General features: G+C 45.0%; 1 protein-coding gene across 2 annotated transcripts in view; it reads left to right on the forward strand.

Annotated features, from left to right (window-relative positions):
* The window catches only part of Rab40b (RAB40B, member RAS oncogene family), a 33,164-nt gene extending 6,669 nt beyond the window's left edge, over positions 1 to 26,495 (forward strand). The window contains exons 2-7 of one of the 2 annotated variants that reach the window (XM_048429380.3): positions 18,812 to 18,872; positions 20,256 to 20,335; positions 23,011 to 23,078; positions 23,749 to 23,826; positions 24,498 to 24,720; positions 25,302 to 26,495. In XM_048429380.3, coding sequence (XP_048285337.1) covers positions 18,812 to 18,872; positions 20,256 to 20,335; positions 23,011 to 23,078; positions 23,749 to 23,826; positions 24,498 to 24,720; positions 25,302 to 25,573 — 782 coding nt within the window. In that variant the 3' untranslated portion in view covers positions 25,574 to 26,495. The remainder of the gene's footprint in view (positions 1 to 18,811; positions 18,873 to 20,255; positions 20,336 to 23,010; positions 23,079 to 23,748; positions 23,827 to 24,497; positions 24,721 to 25,301) is intronic. The other variant, XM_048429378.3, reaches the window with a different exon arrangement.
* Positions 26,496 to 27,862: the final 1,367 nt, after the last annotated feature.

The following is a 27,862-nucleotide window of genomic DNA, read 5'->3' on the forward strand; positions in this document are numbered from 1 at the left end:
GCGTATTGGTGTTTGCCTGCATATATATCTGTGTGAGGATGTCAGATCACTGGCAGGTGAATTACAGACAGTTGTTAGCTGCCATGTGAGTGCTGGAAATTGAGCCCAGTCTTCTGGAAGAGCAGCTAGTGCAATTAACCACTGAGCCATCTCTCCAGCCTTTCCAGCTCCTTCTTCTCAGGAAAAAATTTCCCTGTTTTTTTTTTTTTTACTTAACTTTCACCAAAAGATAATAATAATTCCCATGTATTGAGAGTATACAAGAATCATTTAGAGAGCCAAGCTGTGGTCGCGCATGCCTTTAATCCCAGCACTCAGGAGGCAGAGGCAAGCAGATCTCTGTGAGTTTGAGGCCAGCCTGGTCTACAAGAGCTAGTTCCAGGACAGGCTCTAAAGCTACAGAGAAACCCTGTCTTGAAAAACAAAAACAAAATAAAAAAGAATCATTTAGGGGGACTAGTTATATTATCAAGCCCCGAGAGGGTGAATAATGCCCTTAAGATTGTATAGCGGGTTCCGCTATATGGAAGTGTGTGGAAGAGTTAGGATATGGACAGGAAGGGAGGGCTCGGGGAACTTTCCTAGATCCCCACCCCTCAGAAGTCTCGCTCTAAGAAATAATGCTAAGGAAAGCCCCTTTTCTTAATGCTCCATCCATACAAGGAGCATTAAGGCTTCTTTAGTCAGTGACACAGTTGTAATCTTTTCTCCTTTCCTTTTGCTCGTGACAGATGTTCCTGCCAGAGCTGTTGTTTCCTCCTCTTCCTGTTCTGCAGGCAACCCTGCATTTGCTCATTTACATAGCTACCCTGCAGGTTTCCCATGGCAACCTGTTTAAGACTTAAAACATGATGTATAAAGTCATTGCTTCCCAGTGTGAACTCAAGAGTTCCAACCTGAACCCGTGCCCTCTGGGGAAGCTCCCTAAAGAGGGTCTGATTTCCTACTTCCTTACAGACTGTGGTGCCACGTATAAGCATACTGTCGATTCTTTTCAATGCAATTTTTTAATGTTGAGAAATGCTTCTGTGTACTGGAAAACAATAAAGCTGCATTTGCGTCTGTGTGTGGTACTGGTAGTGAACCTAGGGCCTTCGAGGTACTAGGCAATGCTCACACAAAGTCCTCTTTTTTCATTTGCTTGCTTTTGCTGTTGTTTGGGTTTTGTTTTGGTGTTTTAGTCTTGTTTTGTATTATTATTATTATTTAGTTTTTGAGACAGGGTTTCTCTGTAGCTTTGGGACCTGTCCTGGAACTAGCTCTTGTAGACCAGGCTGTCCTCGATCTCACAGAGATCTGCCTACCTCTGCCCAGCTTGTTCTGTCTTTTGATACAGGGTTTTGCTATGTAGCTCTGGCTGGCCTGGAACTCATAGAGGTCTGGCTGCCTCTGCCTCTTGAGTAGTAAAGTATTAAAAGTATGTGCTACCATGCCATGCCTTCTTTTGCTACTTTCTGGTTTTGAGATGGTTTCTTACTAGGTTGTCAAGCCCAGCCTTGAATTCACTCTGTAGTCCCATGAGTCTTGAACCTTGCAATTCTTAGGTGTGAGGAGTGCAAATCTGGGCATCTAGCATAATGGGCCATATCAACACGCATGTCCAGGCTGTGGGGGTGCTTTTTTCAGTATAAGATTTTTTTAAACTATGTTTCAAACTTTATTCCCAAATGTACCTCACTTAATTTGCTACCCTCAGAGAAAAGATTACCTACAAATAGAACGCTGAAAAATTCTGCAGTGTCCCATGGGCTTACACTTAAAAACCCATCAGATGGAGGTCCTACAGAATCATAAATAAAATTTTATTTATTTTTGAAATGTTTACGTGTGTGTGTGTGTGTGTGTGTGTGAGGTGTGCTACAGCTCACATGTAGAAGACAACTTGGAGGAATCAGTTCTTTCCTTCCACTACGTGAATCCTGGGCTGGACCTCTGGTTTTATAGCAGATACATTTGTCCACCAAACCATGACCCCAGCCTCAAAATAATTTTCAAAAGTATTTATATGAGACTTGGTACATGGGCTGGGTATGTAGATAGAGTGCTTGCCTAACGGATGTAAAATTTGGGTTTACACACCTATGATCCTGTCACTCAGGTAATAGAAGTGGATCTGAAGTGCAAGGTCACTGTTGACTACGTGAAGGTCAAGCTAGCTGAGAGACGTGAAACTCTACCTCATTTTTTTTAAAAAAAAATGTTTATGACATAAAAGTGCAGCTCACAGGAATTTCTTCACATTTTATGTTATCTCAGAGCTGGTTCATTCCAGCTGATCTCGCCCCTTTAAGGCTTTTTAGAATTTGTAATAAGCTTTGGGTCTCACTGCAGCCCTTTATTACACAAGGGTGTGGGTGAAGCATCAGCACGGAATATCCAAGAAACAGTCTCCGGGAGGCCCGTTGGCATTAGGTCATCTCATCTGTCTGCACCTGACCTCCACGGTGGCACTGTCCTCCGGCTGTCCTTGCTGGTGGGTTGTGGGATTGTTATAGTGAAGCGTTACTCCTTGGTTCGTAAGCAGCCGTGTCTCTAGTACCTGGTATACTGTTGACCCCGGAGAAGTGGATAGAGTTTTTCCTTTTAAAAAAAAAAAAAAAAAGATGCATTTGGGTGTTTTGCCTGTATGTATCTGTGTACCACATACATGCAATGCCCACAGAGATCACAAGAGGGCATTGGATCCCCGGATCCCCACGAACTGGATTTACACGGGGTTGTTAGCCACCATGTGGGTTCTGGAAACCGAACCTGGGGCCTCTGGAAGAACAACTACTGAACCGTCTCATCAACCCACTCTTTTTTTCCAAGTTTTGTTGGCATGTACAGTTCATAAGTATGGAACTACGTGTATGATCTTTGGGTCATTTAGACGGTTTTATTTTTCTTCTTTTAACATTTTATTTCCTTATCATGTATCTAAATGTATGCCGTGGCATGAGGTTTAGGACAAAAGACAATGTATGGGAACTGGCTCTCTCCCTTCTACCATGTGCGTTTTGGGAATGGAGTTCAGGTCTTCAGGCTTGATAAGTGCCTTCATTCTCTGAACCGTTCATCTCGCTAGCCCACAGCATTGTTTTTCTTTTGTGAATGAATTTGGCTGCATGCTTTGTTTTTTCTAAACTGGACTTGGCATGCCATGATATTTGGGGTGAGGGGGTTAGTTGTTGCTGTTGTTTTAGTTTTGAGACATAGTTTACTATGTATTTCTAGCTGGAACTCACTATGGAGACCAGGCTGGCCTTGAACTCAGAAAGATCTGACTTCCTCCTTCTCCTGAGTTTTAATCAAAGGCATGTGCCACCATAGCTAGCATAGATCTTAAACTCGTTTTTTTAACCCCACAATTAAAACTTTATTGAAAAATTGACACCAAGACAGAAAACCATACAAAACGAAACAAGACTGCACCATCTTGGTGGAGTGACTGGACTCAGGATAGGACTGTCTGTGATAATACACCAATTTAGCAAATTGCTGGCTTCATTAGTGTTGCTTTTTTCTGAATGAGCAGCCAGCCGCCTGTGAATCTGACTTTTCCTCCTATATGCTGGAACAACCTACACAAAGAACCACTGTTTGAACATGGCCGAAACAGTGATAATCTCGTGGCATCTTAGACATTTTACATCCATGAAAGAAGAATTTGGACTTTGGAGTTGGCTAGATGACTCAGTGGGTCAGGGTGTCTGACCTCAGATGTGTGCCTATATACCACATGCATACAGTGCTTGAGGGAAGAAGGGGGTGCTGAGTTTTCTCAATCCGGAATTACAGATGGTTGTGAGTGCCTAGAATTAACTCAGTTTCTCTGCAAGAGCAGCCAGCGCTCTTAACCACAGAGCCAGCCCACTGATTGTTAGACTCTGAACATATTGTACCGAATTCAGATACACAAGCCCACTGATTGTTAGACTCTGGACATATTGTATCGAATTCAGATAACACAGTTTACAGAATTCCACCAGGTACACAGTTGAGTCTTGGGTTCCTGGCTAATGAGGAAGCTGCCTATGATTTCTGTTCCCTAGCCTCTGCTGGCAGAGTGATAGCAATACACTTACACCATCAGGAGCCCAGGGAGAGAGATGCCCCTTTTGTGTGTTAGTGTCAGAGCTTGACAGTCAAGCCAAAGCCCAGGGTGTTGTGGTCTCAGCAGGGTCTGCCTGGTACTAGCTGCTGGTGGTCATGTCTTAGAAAGAATCCCATAATGTTGCTGGTAAAGAATTACATAGGTCCTCGCCAGTGCTTGTCAAGTTTTTGACCCGAGGCAAAATGAGCCTCAAATTCTTGCTACACTGTGTGGGTCGTGTATCCCAACCTCCTGCAGTTAACGCTTAATTACCCTCCTCTAAACATGACATTTGAATTGACCGTGTGTTAATATTGTGGCTTGTGGCAGGATTGGTTTGATTGGTTTAAATAACATAAAAGCAAAGCAGGTTTATAGAGGAAGACTCATAAATATCCATATTAAACAGTAATTGGCCTTGTCATGTAGACTATTAGTTATTCATTCAAAAGGTTATTATCTTAACAGGAAAACATGCATTGACTGCTGTGAAGCTGCACAGTTCTCTCTTAGATTAATAATATCTATGCACAGATGAAATTGGTATCTTCCATTCAGAAATGCTGTGTGTGTTGGGAGGTCACTGTGTGTGTTGCGGGTTTGGGTGGAGCCAGTTCATCACGGTGCTGAAGCTACCATCAAACTTGGGGTAAGGTAGCTGGTGTGGGAGGAACCTGCAAGGGGGGGCTCCTCTGTGAGCGCTTTCCTTAGGCTATGGAGGAGCAGAGCAGTGGAAGGGGGTGGGCCTTCAAGTGCAGCTAGTCGGGGAAGGCTTCCCAAGCCACTGTGACAATTGCCGTAAATGGAGCCTTAACAATAGCAGCAGTGATTCTTAAACAGAGAGAAAGGCAAAGCCTAGAATCAAGCTGTCAGGTATCCTTGCTGCCTCTGACAGCCTGAGGGGAGGGCCCTTCCTTCCCACCCCACTTCTTGGTATCATTAATCCTTGGTCTTTGGCATAAGGCAGGCTGGCTTGTATGTCTCTCTCCATCTCCTTATCCTTGTAAGCAAACCAGGCACTGGATTGGGGGCCCAAATTAATTCATTATGGCTTCATCCTGGCTACATCTGAGAAGACCCTATTTCTCTTTCCGAATAAGGTTACGTTCTGGGATTCCAGGGAGATATAAAGTCTAGAGCAACACTATTCAATCCAGCACAGGTGGCAGTACCCCCCATTTTAAAGACGATTTTGCTAGGTAGGCCAAGAGCTTGCTGTGTAGCCAAGGACGACCCTGGGCTTTTTGTGGTTTTGTTTTTGAGAAAAATCTCACTGCGTAGCCCTGACTGACTTGGAACTCTATGCAAACTAAGGTGACTACCAGCTGGGCCACAAACTCAGCCTGGTGCTACCGTTCTCATGAAGGCAGAACCAAGAACTTGGGGTCCCCCAAGGGGCCTCCTCTTCTAGCAGCTGTTGGTCTTGACTTACCCATGTTGGTCTCTGTTGGCTAGGGCCTTATCAAGGACTTTATCTCCCAGGACCTTCCCCAAAGTCAGCCTCAAACTTAGGGTCCTCACCACAGGAGTGTTCCTTCTAGGCTTTGATGATCTCATAGTGACCCGGACACCCCAGCCCGACAGACTTGCAGATGACATGGAGGCTTTGCCCTGGTCATCTGTTTTAGTAGCCTTTATCCAATATCTCCAGTAATATTTTCTAAATTACAAAGGAGAAAAGATAAACGTGAAAGTAACTTTGAAAAAAGATTTATTTATTTTTATTCTATGTGAATGGGTGTTTTGCCTGCATGTATGTCTATATGCTGTGTTCATCCAGTGCCCACAGAGATTAGAAGAGGGCATTGGGTCTTTGGAACTGGAGTTACACTCGTTTCTTAGCCACGTGCGTGCTGGGAACTGGACCCAGGTCCTCTGCAAGAGCAGCCAGTGCTCTTAAGCACTGAGTTATTTCTCCAACCCCACACAAAAGTAATTTTTACCACTATCTCCCAGTAACCTTTTATTTCTAATAATTGACATTATTACCCATTTACTATCCTTTACTATATTAGAGGAAATTCAGATTATCTATAGAGGAACTGGAAAGGTGGCTCAGCAATTAGGAGCACTGGGTGTTCTGTTATTCTAGAGGTTCTGAGTTCAATTCCCAACAGCCACATGGTGACCTACAATCATCTGTAACAGAATCTAATGCCCTCTGTTGGTGGGCAAGCATACATGCAACAAGGCACTCACATAAAATAAAGACATAAACCTTTGAAAATAAATGAATAAAACATAATATATGCAGATACACAATCATATGTATACATAGAAACACATATTGTTAATTAAATCAGAAAGTTTTGTTGCCTTGAAAAATTAAAGAATATTACCCAGACTATAAGATGTACTTTTTTGTTTTTTGATTTTTCTAGACAGAATTTCTCTGTAGCTTTGGAGCCGGTCCTGGAACTTGCTCTGTAGACCAGGCTGGCCACGAACTCTCAGAGGTCCACCTGCCTCTGCCTCCCAAGTGCTGGGACTAAAGGCGTGCGCCACCACTGCCTAGTTAAACAGGTGTGTACGGTCATGCTAGTGTCCACAGTCCTCGTGTGTTCACCTCCAGAAGATGACTCTCCCTAGCTCCAGTGGCCAGCTCTTCTTCCTGGGCAGACCCTTGTGGACACATACAAGGAATTGGAGTAGGGATGGAGCTTACGTCTGGTCTGCCACATGGTCAAGCCCTCAGAGCCCCTCTCAAGGCAGTGGAAATGAAGATGCTGGGTATGGGACTCGGGACCCAAGGGGGCACCTGGTTCTAAAGGATCATTTTGCCCTGTCTAGAAGGAGTTTCCCTGGTTGGGGTGGACCATGGGAGAGAATCAGGCATGGTGCGAGGCCATTGAGGTCCTCATGAGCATTCCTGCTAGCTCTACATGTGGTTTTCTAGCTGGCTGAGATGATGGACAAGGTTGGGTTCCCATCCTTGTTAGGGTCTGGTTACATGTCCTATACAACCTTGTTTGCCAGCTGGGGGGCTTTTGGGAGGTGACTGGATTATGAGGGGTGGACTCCATCAATGGGTTGACTAATCCATTGACAGGTTCATACTTTGATGGCACTGTTAGGAAGTGGCAGAGGCTATGGGACCTAGTTGAAGAGGGTAGGTACTTGAGGACATCCGTTGGGATCACACATTGTCCTGGCCCCTCCCTCTCTCTGCTTCTCGGATGCCATGAGGTAAGCAACCCCGTTCCACTACAGACTCCCGCTACCTCAATGTACTGCTCACTTCAAGGGGCTGGAGAGATGGCTTAGAAGTTAAGAGCACTGACTGCTCTTCCCAAAGACCCTGAGTTCAATTCCTAGCAACTATTATGTGATGACTCACTTCAGGGTCAAAGCAAAAGCAGTCAGCGGACTGTGGACCCAAACCTCTGAAACTGAGGCAAGCAAGTCTTTTCTTCTTGTTTATTTTCTTAGGTGTTTTGACAACGGTAGAAAATTGATCATCTTGAGCTGTGCCAGGCCCAGAGCAGGATAATTCACCCCATGCCTTTTCTTAGTTCCAGGGAAGTGTGGCCACAGAACATCCATACCAGCACCAAGGCTCAGGGTCAGCTGAGTCAGTGTGCCCCAAGGGACCAGCAGAATACCAGGGAAGACAGTGACTCTATGCCCTGTGGAAACCCCTCTCCCAAGAGGATGCGTCTTCCTGGGCTTCTCATGTTCATGTTTGTTCTCTGGACCACACAGCTCTTAGCCCATTAGTGTAGCAACTCTAATAAAAACCCAGAGACAGATATTGGAGTTCAACCTGAAAATACAGCCAGCCACTGGCTCTTGCTCTACCTCAGTCCGAAATGGCGATCCTGCCTCCAGGAATCTCAGAATGAGACTGTGTCTGAGAGCTGTCTCCTCCTGTCTTATATTCCTCTCTAGGGCTGGGATTAAAGGTGTGCACCACTACCGCCCTGTTTTTATGGCAAACTAGTGTGGCTACTGGGATTAAAGGTGTGTGTCACCACTGCCTGGTCTGTAAGACTGACCAGTGGGGCTGTTTCACTTTCTGAACTTTAGGCAAGCTTTATTTATTGAAATACAAATGAACTATCACCACACGTAAGAGTCAACAGCTCACACACACCAGCACAACGCTCCTGTGTGCTCTTTGGGAGCCTAGTTCCTTCATACATCCTAGATATCTGCAAGGCAACAGGCCCCCATATGTCCAGTCTTGCCCTTTCTAGCCCCAGGATATTTGTGAAGTTCGGTGTCTTGACGTCATGACATCCTGGCATCTTCTGGGGTAATGGGGACGGTGGCTCCCTGTTCAGGCCATCCTAACCTGTCTCCTAGAACAGACAGGTGACTTGATATCCAGAGCCTCCGTCACATCCTCTGATCTAGGTTCCAATGAGGCCCTTCCCTTCCCACCGTACACATGGTGTGTTCTATACAGTGTCTGCTATACCAAAAGTGGACCCCAAGAAGGGCACAGAGATCCTTCTAAGATAAGCAATAGCCACAGTGCTGTTCTCTGTGCAGATTTAGAGCAGGATGCTGCTAAAAATAGAACTTGGCTTCCCTAACCACGCTTACCCAGATGAGTGAACTCACAAGGTAAACGGCGTGTCCTGGGGAGGAGACAGAAGGGCAAGCTCCTTCTGATATGGTAAAAATCACACATTTAAGATCAGAGCGGACCATCTTAGACTGACTTTATTCAAGTAGCATTGAGTGTGCTCATTACTGTGCGACTGTCACTACTGTCTGCTTACAGACCATTCGCTTTACCCCCAAACCCCTCCGTCCCCAGCAACTAATCTGACAGTTTATAATTTGGTCCGACCTGATACATTACTCAAAAGTTAGGTGTTCAGAAATAAACATGTTATACATTACATTTAATCAATATTTGCACCATAAGTGATCTTTCGTATGAAGGGGCACATTCCTGTCGACTCACTCTCAGAAATAGAAAGAAGCAGCTGGTAGAGGAGTCAAAATAGATTACTAAATCACTTATTCATCTAAGTGTGTAGAGAATAGCTTGGTGTTTGATTTTTTTTCTTTTTTTGTGCGTGAGGTTTTTTTTTAAGGTTAAAATTATCTTTCTATTAATAATCCTGGTATTCTGACTCAATGGGCATTCTGACAGGCTTTGTTTTAGAAGTTTCCTTTATTTTAATCATATTCTTTTTCAGTATATGTATTTTTTTGTATATGTGCACACAACATCATTGTGTGCCATGTCACACATGTGGAGGTCAGAGGAAAGCTTGCAGGAGTCAGTTCTGTCCTTCCACTGATTGTGCCCCAGGGACCAAATGCAGGTGGCAAGCACCCTTACCCACAGAGCCATCTCACTGGCCCAACTCACCTCATAGGCAGAGTTAGCCACATTCAATGAATTTTAATAGTATTTTTATGCTAACACTGACAGCATCAGTGTTATAATCTCATGGATCAAAATGTAACAACAACAAAGAAACACAATAAGACAACAGATGAGGAGCTGATATCAAGAAAACATTGGAGAGAATAAAGTAAAATGTCTCAGAAACTGAGTTCATGAAAGATTCTTGTGTTGTGTGAACCTAAAATTAGTTGTGTGAGTCCTTGACTAATGTGTCTGTGTGCTTTGTGACCATAATAGATAGATAGGTAGGTAGATAGATGATGGATGGATGGATGGGTGAATGGATGAGAGGAGGAGGGGGAGAGAGAGAAAGAGAAAGAGAGAGAGAGAGAGAGAGAGAGAGAGAGAGAGAGAGAGAGAGAGAGAAACAGAGGACTGGTACCTTTTCCCAGGATCTGACATCCAGACTCTGTGGAGGTGCTGGAGGTGAGCCACAGACCCTGGTCAGGTGCCAGGATCTAAGCAGGCATAGTACCACAGCAAGGCAAAGGCCTCATCCAAGCATCAGGAATCCTGAAAGAGGCAGGTGTGTCTAAGCAAAGAAGTTTCGATCTCTCTCCCTTGGGGACCAGACCCCGACCCTAGTAGTCCGGCAAGCATGTGTGATTGACTCAGGTAATGGAGGATTAGATACTTGAAGGCTGGGTCTTCTCTGCCTCTCCCCTGCATGGGGATGAGCCCCAGGGTAGAGGACTGTGGAATGATAGGTACCATAGGCCGTGGAGGGCCGCTGTTCTAGAACATCAGGAAAGAGTCAGAGAAGACCAAGTTGACCGTAGATAGCAGCACCTGAGCAGCCCCCATTTGGTGCCACAGCTTCCCTCCGTGGCCTTTTGACTTCCAGTTAATTGGGGTATGTCAACAGTTACTGGTTTGGGCTCTTTTTTGTGAGAATCTCATTGTAATTAACTCAAAACAGTTAGGTCTGTTAACCAAGGCTGGGGTCAAATGCAGAGTCCACGACACTCCAGTTATTAATCCAAAGACAGTTGGAGGCTAATTTTTCCTTTTTAAAAGGAAAATAAGGGACTGGAGAGATGGCTCACAGGTTAAGAGCACTATTATTCTTCCAGAGGTTCTGAGTTCAGTTCCCAGCAACCTCATGGTGGCTTACAACCGTCTGTAATGAGATCTGGTGCCCTCTTCTGGTCTGTAGGCATATTTGCAAACAGAACACTGTATACATAATAAATAAATAAACCTTTTTTAAAAAAAGAGAGAAAAAGAAAAATAGGTTACACAAAGGTTAAAAATTATGCTAGAAGACATTGGTGCCAAAATTGGCTATATAAACATTAGGAAGGCAACTGCTGTGTTCAAGATAAAAGTTATGAATCATTCCAAATGACTTTGCCTTTTATAGTACTTCCTAGTCATAAAAAAATTAACTGACATTAATTTTTTTTAATTAGAATGCTTTCAGAGCATTGTAGAGACAGAGATGATGGGTGAGAAGCCATCAGAACACAGGGGATAAGGGACACCCCAGGATTAGCCTGGAAGAGACACAGCTACACATGGGGTGGCATATTGAGGCCCAAAGGCTGAGTACCCTTATTAGGTGGGATCCAATGTGCTGAAGAGACATGGCTATACCCACCACAGGCAAGGACCCTTGAGTTGTGGCAGACGTATCCTTGCTTCCAGCCTGGAACACTAAGACCCAGGGGAAGCTGAAGAAGCTGCTGGTGTCATTGTGTGTACACCTGTGTTTTGATCATCATGTCCCCAGTGGGTTATGCTTACCACTTACCTGACTTTAGTGATTACCCTATCCGGTAGAAGTGGGGTGAAAGCTCTGTCTCCCCACTCCACGTGATAAACTGAATGTGCTCCTTCACCCAAATTTATATGTTGATGGGGGTGGGTAGGTGATGGAGTGGAGTCTCATTGATGAGTTACAACAGAGCCCAGAAAGCTCCCTGGCCTCCTGTGCTGAGAGACAGCACAACTGGGAATCAGGAAGCCAGGCTTCCCAGATCTGAATCTGCTGGTGCTTCTCATACTACCTTCTCCAGAGTTGTGGGAAATGGGTCTCAGTTGTTTAGAATCAACATTATTCATGGCATTTTGTTAAGAATGTCTTCGACAGTCTGAGAGAGCACCCCAACTCGCCCTGCCCTAAATCCTCACAGGGCTACGGAGAGGTGCCGGGGGAAACAGCACCCAGATTGGAGACAGAGTGAACTGTGAGGAAAGGTCACGTCACTCACTGCCTTGAAGGAAGTGAAGGCCCCACAGGGACAGAGCACAGAGGCTGGGAGAGTCATTCCCGGTCCCCAGCACTCTGGGGCCAACCCTGTGGGTTCCCACCCTTTCAGAACTGGTCATTTGGGAGCAGCCAAACCACTCTAATAATGCAAGTCTGAGTCTAATTAAATTCTTACTGCTGTGCTAGGTTTTCTTCTAAATTTTTATTTACGTGTACGTGTGTGGATATGCAGAGACCAGAAGAGGGTGGCAGAGGCTGGGTGTGGTGATATACTCCTTTAATACTCAGGAGTCAGAGACAGGTGGATCTCTGTGAGTTCTAGGCCAGACAGAACTACACAGTGTGACCTTGTCTCAAAACAAGACCAAATAAAATAGCAACGACAACAGAAACAGAAGAGGGAGTTGGATATCCTGGAGCCAGAGTTACAACAGACACGCTGAGCCATCTTCCTGCTTCCTAAAAAGGTTTTCTTTTAAATTCTTGCTTACTTATCCTTATGGGGTCCATGGAGGTCAGCAGACTTTATGTAGGGGATCCTCAAGCGTATCTTCTGTGCCTTTCCCAGGCTAGGAGTTTCCTCCATTCCCTCCCTCCTCTTTATGTCCCCCCCCATATTTTCCTCTTTTCTTCCTCCAGGCATTTTGCCTTGAACAGTTTTGGTGAACTAAAAGGTTAACTCAAAAGTTAGCCGGGGGTGGGGGGGCACACACCTTTAATCCCAGCACTTGGGAGGCAGAAGTAGGCAGATCTCTGTGAGTTCGAGGCCAGCCTGGTCTACAAGAGCTAGTTCCAGGACAACTAGAGCTGTTAAACAGAGAAACCCTGTCTTGAAAAATAAAAAATAAATAAATAAATTAAACTTTAAAAAAACGTAGTTTAAGCAGAAAAGATATTCCCACATCATGTGTCTGGCCAGTTAGGGCAGGGCTTTTTCCAAGAGTGTCTGGATCCCAGTGCTGGTGGATCCCCACAGATCCCACAGATCCCCAGATCCCCACAGATCCCCACAGATCCCCACAGATTTCCATGTTCAAGCCTGCTTCTCAGGTTTGCTGTTTCTTACCTCAGGAGGAAGCTGGTCCAGGACCTCTAAACTGGGTGAATGTTGTCAGTGATCATGCCATGTAGGGCATAGAGTGAGCAGTCCCTCTGTTACGGCATTCTCCAGCACTCTTAGGTTGCTGGTTTTCTGCTGTGTCCAACATTGTTTGCAGGATGGCTGGCGCATGCCAGAACAGAGTCTTAGAAAGGACTGATTCAATAAAAACCAAGACAGGTCTTGGAAACTGGAAATATAGTAGTAACAAAAATGAAGATCTATCTCAAAGAAAGGATAGAGGATGAAACAAAATTTGAAAAAGACTGAGAGCAAGAGAGAAAAAAAAGAAAGAAGTGAAAAATAAGAAAAGAAAGTTATGGAACAAGTTCATAGTGTTTAGCATCTTATTGACAATGTTCCAGAAGGAAAAAACAGATATGTAATTCAAGAAAGCTTCTCAATTCAAGCATGACACAAACCAGCACTTGGAGGTAGAGGCAGGAGTGTTAGGAGTTCAAGATTACCTCTGACTACATTTTGAGTTTGAGTCTAGCCAGAGAGAGACATTAGACCTGATCTCAAAAAAAAAAAAAAAAAAAAAACAAAAAAAAACAAAAAACTCAAAAACAGAATGTTTCTGAGGCAGTTAAGAGAACTGGCTGCTTTTCCAGAAGACATGGGCTAAATCCCCAGCATTTACAAACATCTGGAAATTCAGTTCCAGAGAATCTCATGCCCTCTTCTGATCTTTCTTGGGTACTGCATGCATGTAGTACATAGACTTATATGCAGGCAAAACACACATACACATAAAATAAAATAACCAGGATGTTTCTCAAAGTGGAAACATCAGTGGCCTGAGACTGAACTGGTCCAGAGAACAGTCAGTATGACAAGCTGCCATCTAAGCACAAGCATGAAGTTGCCAAGGGCTAGAGGAGAAAACAGCCCTGTCCACTGGCTGAGAGAAAGTCCGATTGTTTGAAGGATGGAGGAGCAGTCTGACATCTGTCATCAGCAGAAACATACTTCTGGAAGAAAAGTAAAAGTACTCCCTACCTAGTTTAAATCCATACTGAATTCAAAGATGTGTAAGGACACTCCTAACATCTCCACATTTACCTTCCATGCATTCTCCTCAAGACAGAACCAAGGACATCATAAACACTGGAGGACCCCATTCTCAAGGGACAGGCAGGAAGATTCTGACAGTAGATTTATATAAACAGGAAGTTGAGCGTGTGCGTGTGTGTGTGTGTGTGTGTGTGTGTGTGTGTGTAGGCATTTCGTTCCATGGTATCTACTCTGAGATCAGAGAGCAACTTTCAGGATTTGTTCTATCCCTTGAACATGGGTCTATTTGTAGTAAGAGACTGTTTATTCATTTCCCAGATGCCCAGACCTGAATCATCACACAGAAACTATAATAGTTACAATAGTGTTTGGCCTATTAGCTTAGGCTTCTTATTAACTAACTCTTACATCTTAAATTAAGCCATTTATATTATTTTGTGTATTGCCATGAGGCTGTGACCTACTGGGTAAAGTTCCGTTATGTCCTTCTTCAGCAGCTACATGGTATCTCCCTGACTCTGCCTACTCTCTCTATATCTCTGCCCTGCCACAGACTGAAGCAGCTTCTTTATTAACCAATGGTAATAAAACACATTCACAGCATACAGAGGGGATCCACATCATCTCCTTTTCTGTCTAAATAAAAAGGAAGGTTTTAACTTTAACATAATAAAATTACATATACAAAACAGTTATCAAACAAAAATTATAGCTATACTATTTAGTTCATTTATGTCTATCCTATCTTTGTGAGTCTAAAGTTTTATATCTAATTTATCCTTTACCATAAATAAGGAAAACTATAACTATAACTATTTGCCTTCAACTCCATCAAAGACTCCAGAAGGATATAATATTATCTAAGTAAACAGGAAGTGCATTGTAAGCAACTTTCAAAACTCTAAAATTGATAGAAACATCTCACTGCCTGGATAGTCACCCAAAGTTCTTCTGTAATATTGGGGCATCCATCTTCAGCCTACAGGCCCATAGTATCCGACAGACTTTTCCATGAAGCAGGAAATTTGAAACTGTTTTGCTTCTATTGGCAGTTTGTCAGACACTTTCTTTTGTGTCCTACCAAATGTCCAGCAGTTTCTTTTATGAAGCAGAAACCCTGAAGGATCATCCTGTCTTTTGGAAAATTCAGCAGTTACTTTTCTGTGGGTCCTGCATGTCCAGTTCATACAGCATGCCATCAAGAAATTCAGGAAAGAACAGTTTCTTGCCCAAATGGCTAGCCTTGTCACACTGAAGGCAAATTCCATAATGAGCTTCTTCAATGCCCATCAGCCTCTCTGAAGTAATTGCTGCCCAAAACAGACATGTCTCACTATTGAGAAGTCTAAGTTCTTAAAATATCTTAAATGCCATATTCTGTAAGTCTTTGAAGGGTTGAAGATTATATGTGTAACTGAAAAATATCTGTGTATATTTAGAAAACCTAATAACATGACTATAGTTTGACTATTGTAGATGACTATCTATTAATCTGTATTTCCTAATTATACATTACATTTTTCAATGAGCTACACAAACATAATACCTTAAACAAGAACAGAAATACATATACACAGTATTTAAACCTTAAAACATATCAATAGACCAAGATTCATACCAATGCGAAGTATTCATCTCTGTATCATATCCCCCTTATTCTGCAAACTGCAAATTCAGAAGTCAAGAACTTAAGTTAGTAAAAATTTGGAGAAATATAGCAAAGTAATGGTTAATAAAGATTAAAATATGGGTAGGCATGCTAGCACATGCTTAGAGTCACAGGAAGTGGAGGCAGGAGTTGCCATAATTTTGAGGCCAGCCTGGGCTACACACGAAGACTCTGTCTCAAAAAACAACTGAACAAAAACCAAAACAATTTTACGAATGTGGTGGGACACATCTATAATCTCAACACTTGGGAGATCAGGAGTTCAAAGCAAGCTAAAGGACATATCAAAGTCAAGGCTAGCCTGGACTATGAGGTCTTATCTCAGTCAAAAAATTGACAAAATAATTACTGAGGGGAACAAAATATTTAAATAGGGAATGGGACACAGGTAGGGTAGGATGGCCTGTGATGTTTCTACTGGGTCTCAGGATTACTTTGATGAAAACGAAAGCCAAATCTTGTTCTCTTTTATAAAGCTTGGAAGGTATGGGGGCTGTAGGTAGGCCAGTGAGATGGCTCAGTGGGTAAAGATGACAGCCACCAGCTTGATGCTCTCAGTTCATTTCCAGAACCCACATGGTGGAAGGAAAGAGTGGACTACTGCAAGTTATTTTCTAACCTTCCACACAGGCTATGGCTCCTGTGTGTGACCAGATACATTGTCTCTCACAAATAATGTAATAAAATTTGTAAGTGCTTAAAAACTTCTTCCCATATTGTTATATTTGTTACAGTACGGCCTAGTGCCATTTAGTAACAGAACACATTTTAAAGAATACATCACTAGCCAATTTTCACTGTGGGAATATCCTAGGGCATGACCACACAGAGTGGTACAATGTTCTAGTAAGTGGTACTTACTAGAAGAAGTAATCTTTTTGTTTGTTTTTTGAGACAAGGTTTCTCAGTAGCTAAGGAGTCAGTCCTGGAACTTGCTCTGTAGTCCAGGCTGGCCTCAAACTCACAGAGATCCTCCTGCCTCTGCCTCCCGAGTGCTGGGACTAAAGGCGTGTGCAACCACTGCCTCGCTAGGAGAAGTAATCTTACGGAACCTCCCTCATATGTGCAGTCAGTCCTTATGGATCAAATGTGTTTGTAAGTATGACTGAACCAAAGGATGTTTCAAGGCTGGAAGAGTCAGCCTGCCTACGCATGTGTCAGACTCCTCAAAGACCAAAATGATATGTCCTCCAGCCTGTGAAGGGTTGGTACTCTGCTTGTCTGGAGACAGACATCCTGAGGTCAGAATTATTATTTCCACATTCAAAATAGATTTCCAAGTGTGTTTATTCATAGATTCGTGAAGAGAGTGAAAAACCCTTAGCATTCCAGGGAAAAGAAACATCCTCACAGTTAACCCCATCCACATTCTACTTGTATGTATGTCAGACTTTGGATGCTTTACTACTGATCACGGCAGAACACCCATGCGTGATAGTCCTGGGAACTCCATGGATTTAAAGGTCCAGGCTAGGAACTAGACAAAGACAAGAGACATTGAGAGAAGGTCAAAAGGACACAAAGGTGGAGAAATGGGGGAGGGGTTGTCAGGGGTGAGACAGGCCAGGTCAAGGAATGATCAAAGTCCCAGGCATGCCAGCATCTTTGTGCATTCTCACTAATGGGCTAGGAGGTGCTGTGCTACTGACCCCAACCAAGTTTCTCAAGAAGAACAGCAGAGGCAGGCTGGAGAGATAGCTCAGAGGTTAAGAGCACTGACTGCTCTTGCAGAAGACCTGGGTTCAGTTCCCACATGGCACCTCACAACTGTCTGTAACTCCAAGATCTGATGCCCTCACGCAGACATACATGCAGGTAAAACCCCAATGCTCATAAAGTAAGAATAATTTAAAAAGAGAGAGAGAGAAGCAGAGGCATCCCTCTCTAAGGAGTGGGATTTCATTCTTCCACTGACTTACCTTCCACTGGCATGATGAACTCTCTCCTGTGGACAGAATGTCAGCTTAACAGGAGACAGATAGGGACTCAGTACCTGACACAGAGACACGGAATGTCAGAGAACTGAGAGGGCAGGAACTGGGACCTGGATAAAGGAGTCAGACCAGAAACTGAGGGAGTGTGGCACCAGAGGCTGAGGTAGGGGATCTGTAACTGACACTGGGGAAATGTACAGTGGGGTAAAACGAACTGGTCGGTGGGTTCAGAAAGAGTTCCAGCCCCATGGTGCTGTGTGATCAGGACTGGTTCAACCACTGTTCTATCCACATAGAGCCAGAGTACAGAGATCTCAACTTCTGAGGGATCTTCTCTCCCTGTAGACCGGGGGAGGAGCTACCTAGTGGAACTCACACATGAGCTTCTTCCTGTCTTCCTGTGGTCTGCACTCTGGAGATGGAGCTGCAGCACTTAGCCTGGTACTGGGAACTTGTAGTTTAAATCCAGACCTCTAGATTCCTCCAGGGGACTGCACTGAGTGGGCTGTTCCTTTAATGTAAGACCAAAAGAAGCATGGCCAAGTTGTACACCCAACTCACACAAGATCTAGTTTTCAGGCTGGGTACACCTTTAATCCCAGCAGAAAGAGGTGGATCTCTGTGAGTTTGAGGCCAGCCTGGTCTACAGAATGAGTGCCAGGACAGCCAAAGCTATAGAGAAACCCAGTCTGGAAAAACCCAAACCCAAACAAAACAAAACAAAAACAGTGTCTCACTGGTTGGCAGCTGGTCCCAGGCAGGGAACTACGCAGGCAGGAGACAGAGACATGGATAGGCACGCCATGCAGAGTGAGGTTGGATATATTTAGTGGGTTATGGGAGAGAAGAGGGAGAGAAAGAGAGAGAGAGGGAAGGAGGGACGGAGACCTGTCTCAAAAACCAAACCAAACCTAAAGTTTGGGGGAGTCTGGGACGCAGTCCTTTGATAAAACAGTGACCTAGCATTTGTGAGGCCCTGAGTTCCATCCCCAGCAAAGCACAGGAGCGCAATACACACACACACACACACACACACACACACACACACACACACACCCCTTTGGGGGACACTAGTGAGATGGAACAGCAGGTAAAGGCTTTTGCCACTAGGCATTAGAACCTGAATTCAGTTTGGTGGTGGTGGTCAACGCCTTTCATCCCAGCACTAGAGAGGAAGATGCAGATGAATAATCTCTGAGTTCAAGGCCAGCCTGGATGCCAGAGGGTTTGAATCTGAGTGGTTGTCCACCGGGAGGCCAGTCTGGGGTCCAAGGGAATCCTCGGAGATCTCAACCTGCTGTGAACTTGAAGCTGTAGGACAAGAAACCCTTTTCTCTCTCGGTGCAAGGGTTCCACGTACTTGATAGTTCTGTTATGGGTGATGGCTGAGGAAACACATCCAGCCCCAAACCTAATATGTCTTCGACTCTTTTCCAGGAATTGATCACAAGACGACCACCATCCTGCTGGATGGCCGAAGAGTGAAACTGCAGCTTTGGTGAGTTGGGGGCTGTGCCAGTCGGGATGCTCTACCCCTGGAACCTAGCTGGAGCTGATGGCTTTAGTCCTAGCTGGATCTGATGGCTTTCCCCTAGAGATGTTGACCCGATTGTCTGAGTCCATTATTTAAGGGATGTGCACCTAGGATGTGTCCGAGAAAGAGCGCTTGTTGGTAGAAGACACCTGGTTGTCACCTGCTTCCTGTTTCGCTTCACCGGGTGCTGTCAGAGACAGAAGAAGAGTGGCCAGGACAGCCCAGGTCTCCCAGCCCCAGTTCTGAGTGTACAGAACGGAGCTCACGGTGTCCTGGTTCCAAGGCTAGGGGCCTTGTTGATCACCTGGGCTACAGATCTCTCTGGTCTTCCCGGCAGGCACCACACCTGTCTTGAGTTCAGCTAAACAGTGCCTGTGCTCCTCATTCTCTAGGACCTGAACCTGGGAACTTGGGGCTCATTCTCCATCCTGAGCTCCCTTGACCTTTGGGTGTTCTCGCTGGAATACCAAATTGTAGTTGTTTTTACTCTCTGAGCTCTTTACTCTTTCGGGGCACCCACCACCCAGCCCCCAAATAAATTGCACACAGAGTCTTAGTCTTTCTTGTAAAAGCCCGGTCTTAGCTTTGCTTGTTTCTAGCTAGGTTTTCCTGTCTATCTTTTGCCTCTGGGCCTTTATCTTTCTCATTTCTGCGTACCTTTCTTTACTTCTTTCTCCATGGCTTGCTGTGTTGCTGGGTGGCTGACCTGCGATGCCCTCCTTCCCAGATTTCTTCTATGTATTCTCTCTGCCTGCCAACCCTGCCTATCCTCTTTCCTGCCTTGCTACTGGCCATTCAACGCTCTATTAGATCATCAGGTGTTTTAGACAGGCAAAGAATCACAGCTTCACAGAGTTAAACAAATGCAGCATAAACAAAAGCAACACAGCTTAAAATAATCTTAACATTGTTAAAGACAAATGTTCCAGAGCATAAACAAATGTAACACACCTTAAAATAATCTTAACATTGTTAAAGACAAATGTTCCAGAGCATAAACAAATGTAACACACCTTAAAATAATATTCTACAACATTTAGGGAGATACATCTGAGGTTGCACCTCTAGTCCCCTGGCTCTGTCTCAAGATGCTGAGTTTAACCAGGTGATGGTCGTGCACACCTTTAATCCCAGCACTCGGGAAGCAGAGACAAGGGCATCTCTGTGAGTTTGAGACCAGCTTGGTCTACAGAGCAAGTGCCATGACAGGCTCCAAAGCTACACAAAGAAATTCTGTCTCAAAAAAATGAAGAAAAAAAGATTCTGAGTCTATAGCAGTGTGCATGGCCTAACTTCACAGTGGAATTGGTGTTTTCTGAACCTCCAGCTACTGCTGACATTTTTCAGGAAGTCAAGCCCATTTTACTGCACTCCTCCAGAGGCCTCAGGAACTCTCCCATGCTCAGAGCCAAACCCAGCTGTTAAGAGAGGAGGCTCAACAGTTAAGAGCACTGGCTGCTCTTGCAGAAGATCTGGTTTTGATTCCCAGAACCTACATGGTGGCTCACAAACATCCATAACTTGTTACAGAGTTATGACACCTTCTTCTGGCCTCCCTGGGCACTGCATACATGTGGCTCACAGACACAACTGCAGGCAAAGCCCCGTACACATAAAATAAAAATAACTAAAATCTTGAACAAAACCAAAATAAAAACCCACCCCAGTCCCTGTACAACCTGAGGCCTCTCTTGGGTGTTTTCGGTGGCTGTGTCCACACTGACCCCTCTGCACAGTCACACTTCCCCTCCAGTTCCCTGACATCCAAGGCCAGGCCTCCTGCCAGCCTCCAGCACATCTCTCCTCCCGTGTACAGGGCTCTCAGCATCACGGAGTTTCTAGTGGCTTCCACACAGGTTCTGTTGAGGCTGGTCCTTAAATCTTGGACTACTTCTCAGAACAGTGAGCTAGTCCTTCCCATGTCTCTGACAAAAAAACAATGCTCCAGCTCCTGCCCTTCCTCAGCCCCAGCACTCCCCTTGGATGTTGGGATCGTCACCAGCTACAGATGATACACAGCAGAAACATGCCTGTTCTATGGGCATTGTGGAAACACACTGTGTGTGTGTGTGTGGCCTTCAGAAACTCTGCATTCCCAGGAGGAATGCTGAAGTGGGCATATCAGCAGTCTGTGCAGCTGTGTGTCCCGAAGGATCAGTGCACCTTCCCTGGAGAGTTACCACAGTGAGTGCACAATGCCGGGAACCCACTCTGGGAACATCCTTCCTGCTTCTTGTAGTTTCTTAGTATGCTGGCCTGGCCTGAGAACCGCATTCCTGGTGTGTGTGTCATCATCTGCGGAGACATATCTGGAGGATCTGCTTCTGGAGCAACTGGGTATCAAAGAAGGATCTATCTTGCATAATCACTGAAAAAGTTTATTCTGTGCTAGAGATCGAACCCAGTGCCTTGCTTCTGTGAGGGAAATATACTACCACCAAGCTATATCCTGTAACATGAGGGGGCCGGGCCTGCTTGTTTGTGGGTTTTTGTCCCGCCCGGTTCCCCCAGCCTGTTTAGCCCCAATGAAAAATCACACAAGAGATCTCTATAAGTTATAAAGCTGATTGGCCCATTAGCTCTAGCCTCTCACTGACTCTCACATCTTGATTAACCCATTTTTCTGATCTACGTTCGCCATGTGGCTCAGTACCTTTTTCAGTGGGGCAGCTCACATCCTGCTGCTTCAGTGATCTGGGCAGGAGAGGGAGGAATCAACTTCCTCCTCCCAGAATTCTCCTGCTCTCCTTGCATTATTTCCACTTCCTGTCTGGTTTTCCTGCCTACACCTCTGATGTGGCCAATCAGCATTTATTTAAAACACGATTGACAGAATACAGACAATTCTCCCGCACCAGTATCCCTAACCTTAAAATAACCTTTAAAACTTAAGTTAGGTTTACTTAAATTTCTGAGGATAATGTTATGGGACCAGCACTCTTCCGCTACGACACTCCGCTGCCTTTGAGAATAAAGTTAAAACCCACTCTTAGGTTTCTAGTCTTTTTGTTTTGTTGAGATAGGGTCTCACTATGTAGCCCTGGGTGGTGAAACTTGTTGTATAAACCAGGCTGGTCTTGAACTCTTAGAGATCTGCCTGTCTCTGCCTCTAGAGTGTAGGGATTGAAGGCATGTGTCCCCAAGCCTGGTTCTAGATTGACTTTTAAAGCACATATTAGGGACTGTGGATATATGTCAGTATTAAGAGCACCTGCTGCTCATCCAGAGGACCTGGGTTTGGTCCCTAGCACTACCTGTGGCTCAAGGTTAACAAGTAACTCCAGGTCCAGAGACTCTGATACCCTCTTCTGGTCTTTGAAGCATTCACCTAGTGTACAAAATCTCACACAGACATAGGTACACATTGATAAAAACAAACAAATCTCTTTTGTAAAAACATATTTAAGACAGGCTTGGTAGCACATATCTCATCACTGGGAGCAGGAAGCAAGAGGATCATTTTAAGTTTGAGTCAAGGCTGGGTTACATAAAGAAACCCTGTCTGAGAACAACAGCCAGGTGTGGTGGTGTCCACTTTTTAAATCCCAGTGCTCAGGGGACTGAGGCTACCTTTCTAAAAAAACAAATTAGGGAGCCAGGCGGTGGTGGTGCACACCTTTAATCCCAGCACTAAGAAGGCAGTACAGGCAGATTTTTGTGAGTTCGAGGCCAGCCTGGTCTACAAGAGCTAGTTCCAGGACAGGCTCCACAGCTACAGAGAAACCCTGTCTCGAAAAACCAAAAAAAGAAAAAAACAGGGGCCTTCAAGATGGCTCAGTGGGAAATGGTGCTTGCCCCCAAGACTGACGAGCTGAGTTTGATCCTCAGTATTGAGGACAGGCTCCCACAATTGTCCTCAGCCTTCACACATATATCATGGCTTGTGCTCAGACACAGACACAAACTCACACACACACCATAGAGAATGCAGTGCCAAGGTCTCTCCAGAAAAATTCAAATGGCTTTGTGGTGGCTTTGTCTTGGATTGGCAGGTAATGGCCACCAGCACAAAGACTGTAAAAGGTACTTGCTGTGGCTCCAAGTTTAAGAAGGTGATCATCAAGAAGAAACACCAGTTTCCTCCTAACAGTCTTCAACGTCTTTTCCAGGGACACCTCAGGGCAGGGGAGATTTTGTACCATATTCCGCTCGTACTCCAGAGGCGCACAGGTAAACCGCATTCCGGAACTGGAGATAAAATTGATTTTGAAAAATAGCGTTTATGGATTCTTACTCAGCCACTTTCTTTATGGCGGAACTAGAAGATAAGCTAAGCCTATATATAAACTTATGCAGGTCATGTGCTATAATCTGGTGGCTTATGTTTCTTCAGCATCCAGATGCCGTGGGTAGGCATGCGTTCTCATGAGGGCCTGAATGTGTGTGTGTGTGTACATGTGAATATCTGTATTTGAGCTTCTTATCTATGTAAAAGTATGTCCATGTGTCCACTTTGCATTTGCATTAGGTGGCAATGTCCCCATATCCTATGCCCCAGACAAGCTTATGGATATGAGTTCCAGCCTCTAGGTCAGCTTTTTATTTAAGCATCTATCAGTGAGTGTGTCAAGCATCATGGGAAATAATAACTCCGATAAGGAATAGATAAAATCAAAATTATATGCTTTTGTCAAAGTATGTAAAATGATTAGTTAGGGACCAGGCAAAGGGGCATATAACTTTAATTCCAACACTTGGGAGACAGAGGCAGGTGATCTTAGTGAGTTCCAGGCCAGCCTCGTCTACACAATGAAATACTGTCTTGATTTTTAAAAATAGTTTTGTCTCTGCAAATCTCTGGACTTCTTCTGTGTGCTGATCTTTGTGGCTTTGCTCCCAGGGTGTGATCCTGGTCTATGACATTGCCAACCGATGGTCCTTCGATGGCATCAACCGATGGATTAAGGAGATTGATGAGGTATGATAGAAGGCATTGGCCAGGGATTGACCCATGTGGCTGTTGACCAGAGGTTCAACAACAGGGAGAATACTTTACCTTACAGCTGGACCCAACAGTGTGACCCGGGGACCCTAGGGTTCGGGAAGCTGGGCTCTGCTGTGCCTCTACTCAGGCATCCAGGTTCCCAGCTGGAGGGAGGGGTGAGTGGGCAGTGATGGAGCTGCTGCTTGCCCAGCTGCTGGCTGAGACCTGGTGGGTGAGCACCAAGCTTGCTGGTGCCGGCTTTGTGGCCTTCCTAATAAAGTACCACAGGTCGAGTGTTTTAAAACAGTATTAATTTCCTCCAAGTCCTGGGGGACAGAAATTGGTAGAGCCGTGTTCTTCCAAAAGCTCCAGGACAAGACTCTTCCTGCCTATCCCAACGTCTGATGGTTGCAGCTACCCTTGGCAGTCATTCTGCTTTATCACATGGCGTTTCCCTGTGCCCCCTCTGTGTCCTCTCCTCCCCGTATGAGGACACCTGCCATTAAAATATTTCCCTTACCCTTGCAATTCAGTAAGACTTCACCTTCAGTTATTGCGTACACAAAGACCATATTTGCAATAGGGTACCATTGAAGTTCTGGGTGGACATGAATTTGTAGGGGTACACCACTCAACCCGTTTTCCTTGCCTTTCTCATGCTCTAGCATGCCCCTGGGGTTCCTAAAATCTTGGTGGGAAACCGGCTGCATCTGGCATTCAAGCGGCAGGTGCCCACAGAACAGGCCCAGGCCTACGCCGAGCGCCTGGGTGTGACCTTCTTTGAGGTTAGCCCTCTGTGCAACTTCAACATTACAGAGTCCTTCACAGAGCTGGCCAGGATCGTGCTGCTGCGGCATGGGATGGACCGCCTCTGGAGGCCAAGCAAGGGTATGCTAGGGGGGCCAGTCCAAGTCTCCCTTAGCCCATCAGATGGGAGGTGGTTCTATAGCCCCTGCACGACTGTCTGCCTCCTAGGACTTCTCTCAAGGCTTCTGTGCCCATTCTCAAAAATCCAATCATTTAGTGGCTCCGAAATGGCTGAGTGGGGAAAGGTACCTGCTGCCAACCTGAATTTGATCCCTGGAATCTCCATGGAGGGCCTTTGACTTCTGTGTGTAGGGTGTGTCATGCACACACAAGTGCATACACACAAATACACACACACAATTAGACAAACAAATACATAAATAAAATGTTCATTTTTTTAAAAAAGCAAATGTATTTGAAAGGAGTAATTATTGCGGCTTTGGAAGAAAGCTCATGAGAAGATTTTTTTTGTGTGTGTGGTCTGTACATGGGCAAAGGTGGAGGCAGAACAGGGTTTGCTACATTCATCAGTGACACAGCCTCTTGGTTGAGGTTCCCAGTTCCTGGAGGGCCTGGGAGGCAATCAGATTTGGGGCTTCCCCTTGTAAACATCCCTCATTATGGGAAACATAACGTACGTGGTTCTCTTTTCTTTTATCAAGTACTGAGTTTGCAAGACCTCTGCTGCCGTGCTGTGGTGTCCTGCACACCTGTGCACCTGGTAGACAAGCTCCCACTCCCTGTTGCCGTAAGAAGCCACCTTAAGTCATTCTCTATGGCCAATGGCCTGAACACCAGGATGATGCATGGCCGCTCCTACTCCCTAACTGCCAGCTCCAGCCACAAGAGGAGCAGCTTCTGCAAAGCCAGGACCAGCCGCCCACCCCAGAGCCCACCCAGAAACTGTACCAGGAATGGCTGCAAAATCTCTTAGAGCCTGGAACTGGGGGCGCAGGCCTGTCATCCAGCTACTCAAGAGTCTGAGGCAGGAGGATCACAAGCTCAAGGCCCACCTGGGCTACAGAAGGAGTTCAAGGCCAGACTGAGCAACTGAGACCCTGCCTAAAAATTAAAAACTGAAGAGAGCTGGCTCTCTAGGAGAGTCTGGAGGACAGAGACCATTCTAGACTCAAGAAACATAGTCTCCATCTCTCCCGGTAATGATGCTGCTTTCATGTGGAATGCCTATGCCACCGGTGTGGTATGAATGCCCAGTGCGCTGTGACTGATACTTCTGTGTGGATGTGCATGAAGCTCTTATTCTGGACTTGTGTGTGCAAAGGGAAAAATTAGTATTCTGCTCTACTGTTGATAATATGAAATTATGGATGTTACCTTTATCATGATTGCTGTGCAACTTTTTCTGTCACTGCTTTTGTATGGCTGACAAAACGTGTGTAGTGAATACATATTCAAGAAAATCTCAGAAACAATGATGATCAGATAGGCTAGCATCACTGGTATTACAAGAGGGGCTTTTTGTAAACCTTTTAATGTCAAAGGTCAATTTATAAAAATGCTGCAGCTGCACATAGAGATTGTGTACAACAGATCTGTCCCATTTGGGTAGGACATGGGTTTGATAAAGTTTTTGCTATGTCATTTACTACATTTTGGGATTAATAAGTAATCTATATTCATATTTTTCTGTAAACCTACATTTTTTGTACAAAGTGTTCTACAAGTTACGAAGCTATGGGAAGAAAATGCCAAAGATATCTCCAATTATGTTGAACATAACCAGCATTGTTTCAACTGATTGCAAGGAGAAAGGTGTTTCAGTAAATAATGGAGTAGAAACCGTATTATTTAAGGGAATATTTCTCAATAAAGTGGATATTGTTCTTCTCTTTAAAGATTTGTGATATCTATTCTAGATCTAGGTCGTGGCAGTACTTGTCTTCACTTGATTCCTTGCTTGGTGTGGCCAGCGAGGACAGTTTTTGATTCACGATGCTTACCACAAAGGTTAGTTTTTGACCTTTGTAACCTTTGGGAAAGATTTCTTTCCCAGGTAAGAAATGCAAGCTGGGCGGCAGTGACTCACACCTTTAATACCAGCACTTGGGGAGGCAGGGGCAGGTGGAGCTCTGTAGAGAGTGAGTTCCAGGACAGCCAGAGGTACACAGAGAAACTCTGTCTTGGAAAAAAAAAAAGAAAGAAAGAAAGAAAGAAAAGAAAGAGAAAAAATGCAGAGAAAGGAAGCAGCACTGGGTGCGGTGGCTGATGGCTGTTGCCCCTGTTCTTGGGATGTTGAAACAATTTTGCTCTGATATTTAGATCAACCTGGAACTACACAGTGAGTTCCAAGGTTAGAGTGAGACCTTGTTTCAACAAAATAAAGTGACGACAGCATCCGTGTGTCTCCTGGCAAATGTCAGAGGTTTATTGTCCCTTACTGGGAGCAGAGAGCTGTGGCCAGGCATTTCCCTACAGACGAAACCCTTGTCACTCTCTTGGCCAAAAACCCTACTGACTCTACAAAGGCTCAAGTCTAGGTCTCTTTTCTGGTCCTGCTACTTAGGAAGCAGGGCACAAGGAGGGATTAAATACCAGAACAAGTGAACTAAGATAAAGCTCGGATAGTCTATGTTTTCTGTTAGTGATTTACAGATTTAACAATTTACAGGACTCTAGAGACATACAAATGATGCCCTTAGAGAAGATGGAGCACAGCTGTGTGGTCCACTGAAGACTTGAAGCTAACAGGTGGGCATCCAGCAGTGTGGAGATAAGGTGAAAATTTATCCACAGAGAGTCTGCAGGTGAGTATGCACAGCAGTGAAACCTGAAAGAGCCAGGCCTCCTTGACAGTAGCCAACCTGTGAGGACATCCTGCCAGGGCCTTCACAACCTCCTGTTTGCTATGCCACTGATGGAGAGAGCATCCAGGGCATGGACAGTCACGACTTAGCAGCTCTTTCTCAGGTTTGTAACCAGGGAGATGAAAGTGCAGGTCACATGAAGAAAGTTCTTTAGGTGTCTTTCCCTCCCCTCTTCAGTATTGCTGGGATGGATGGTGGGCTGTGCCGGATAGAGCCCTGGCCAAGCCAGACACGCCACACAGGTTCTTATGCCTCAGCTTAGCGAATACATCACATGCACACACCACCATGTCCAGACCTGTGTTTTGTAAACTCCTGGGACCTGGAGCCTTTTGGAAGACTGATATCTATGGAACATACAGGCTTCCCAGAGGTTTTTACACTTCTTCCCCAGGACC

Source organism: Myodes glareolus, chromosome 9 (assembly GCF_982192425.1).
Source record: "Myodes glareolus chromosome 9, mMyoGla1.1, whole genome shotgun sequence".
Classification (NCBI taxonomy): domain Eukaryota; kingdom Metazoa; phylum Chordata; class Mammalia; order Rodentia; family Cricetidae; genus Myodes; species Myodes glareolus.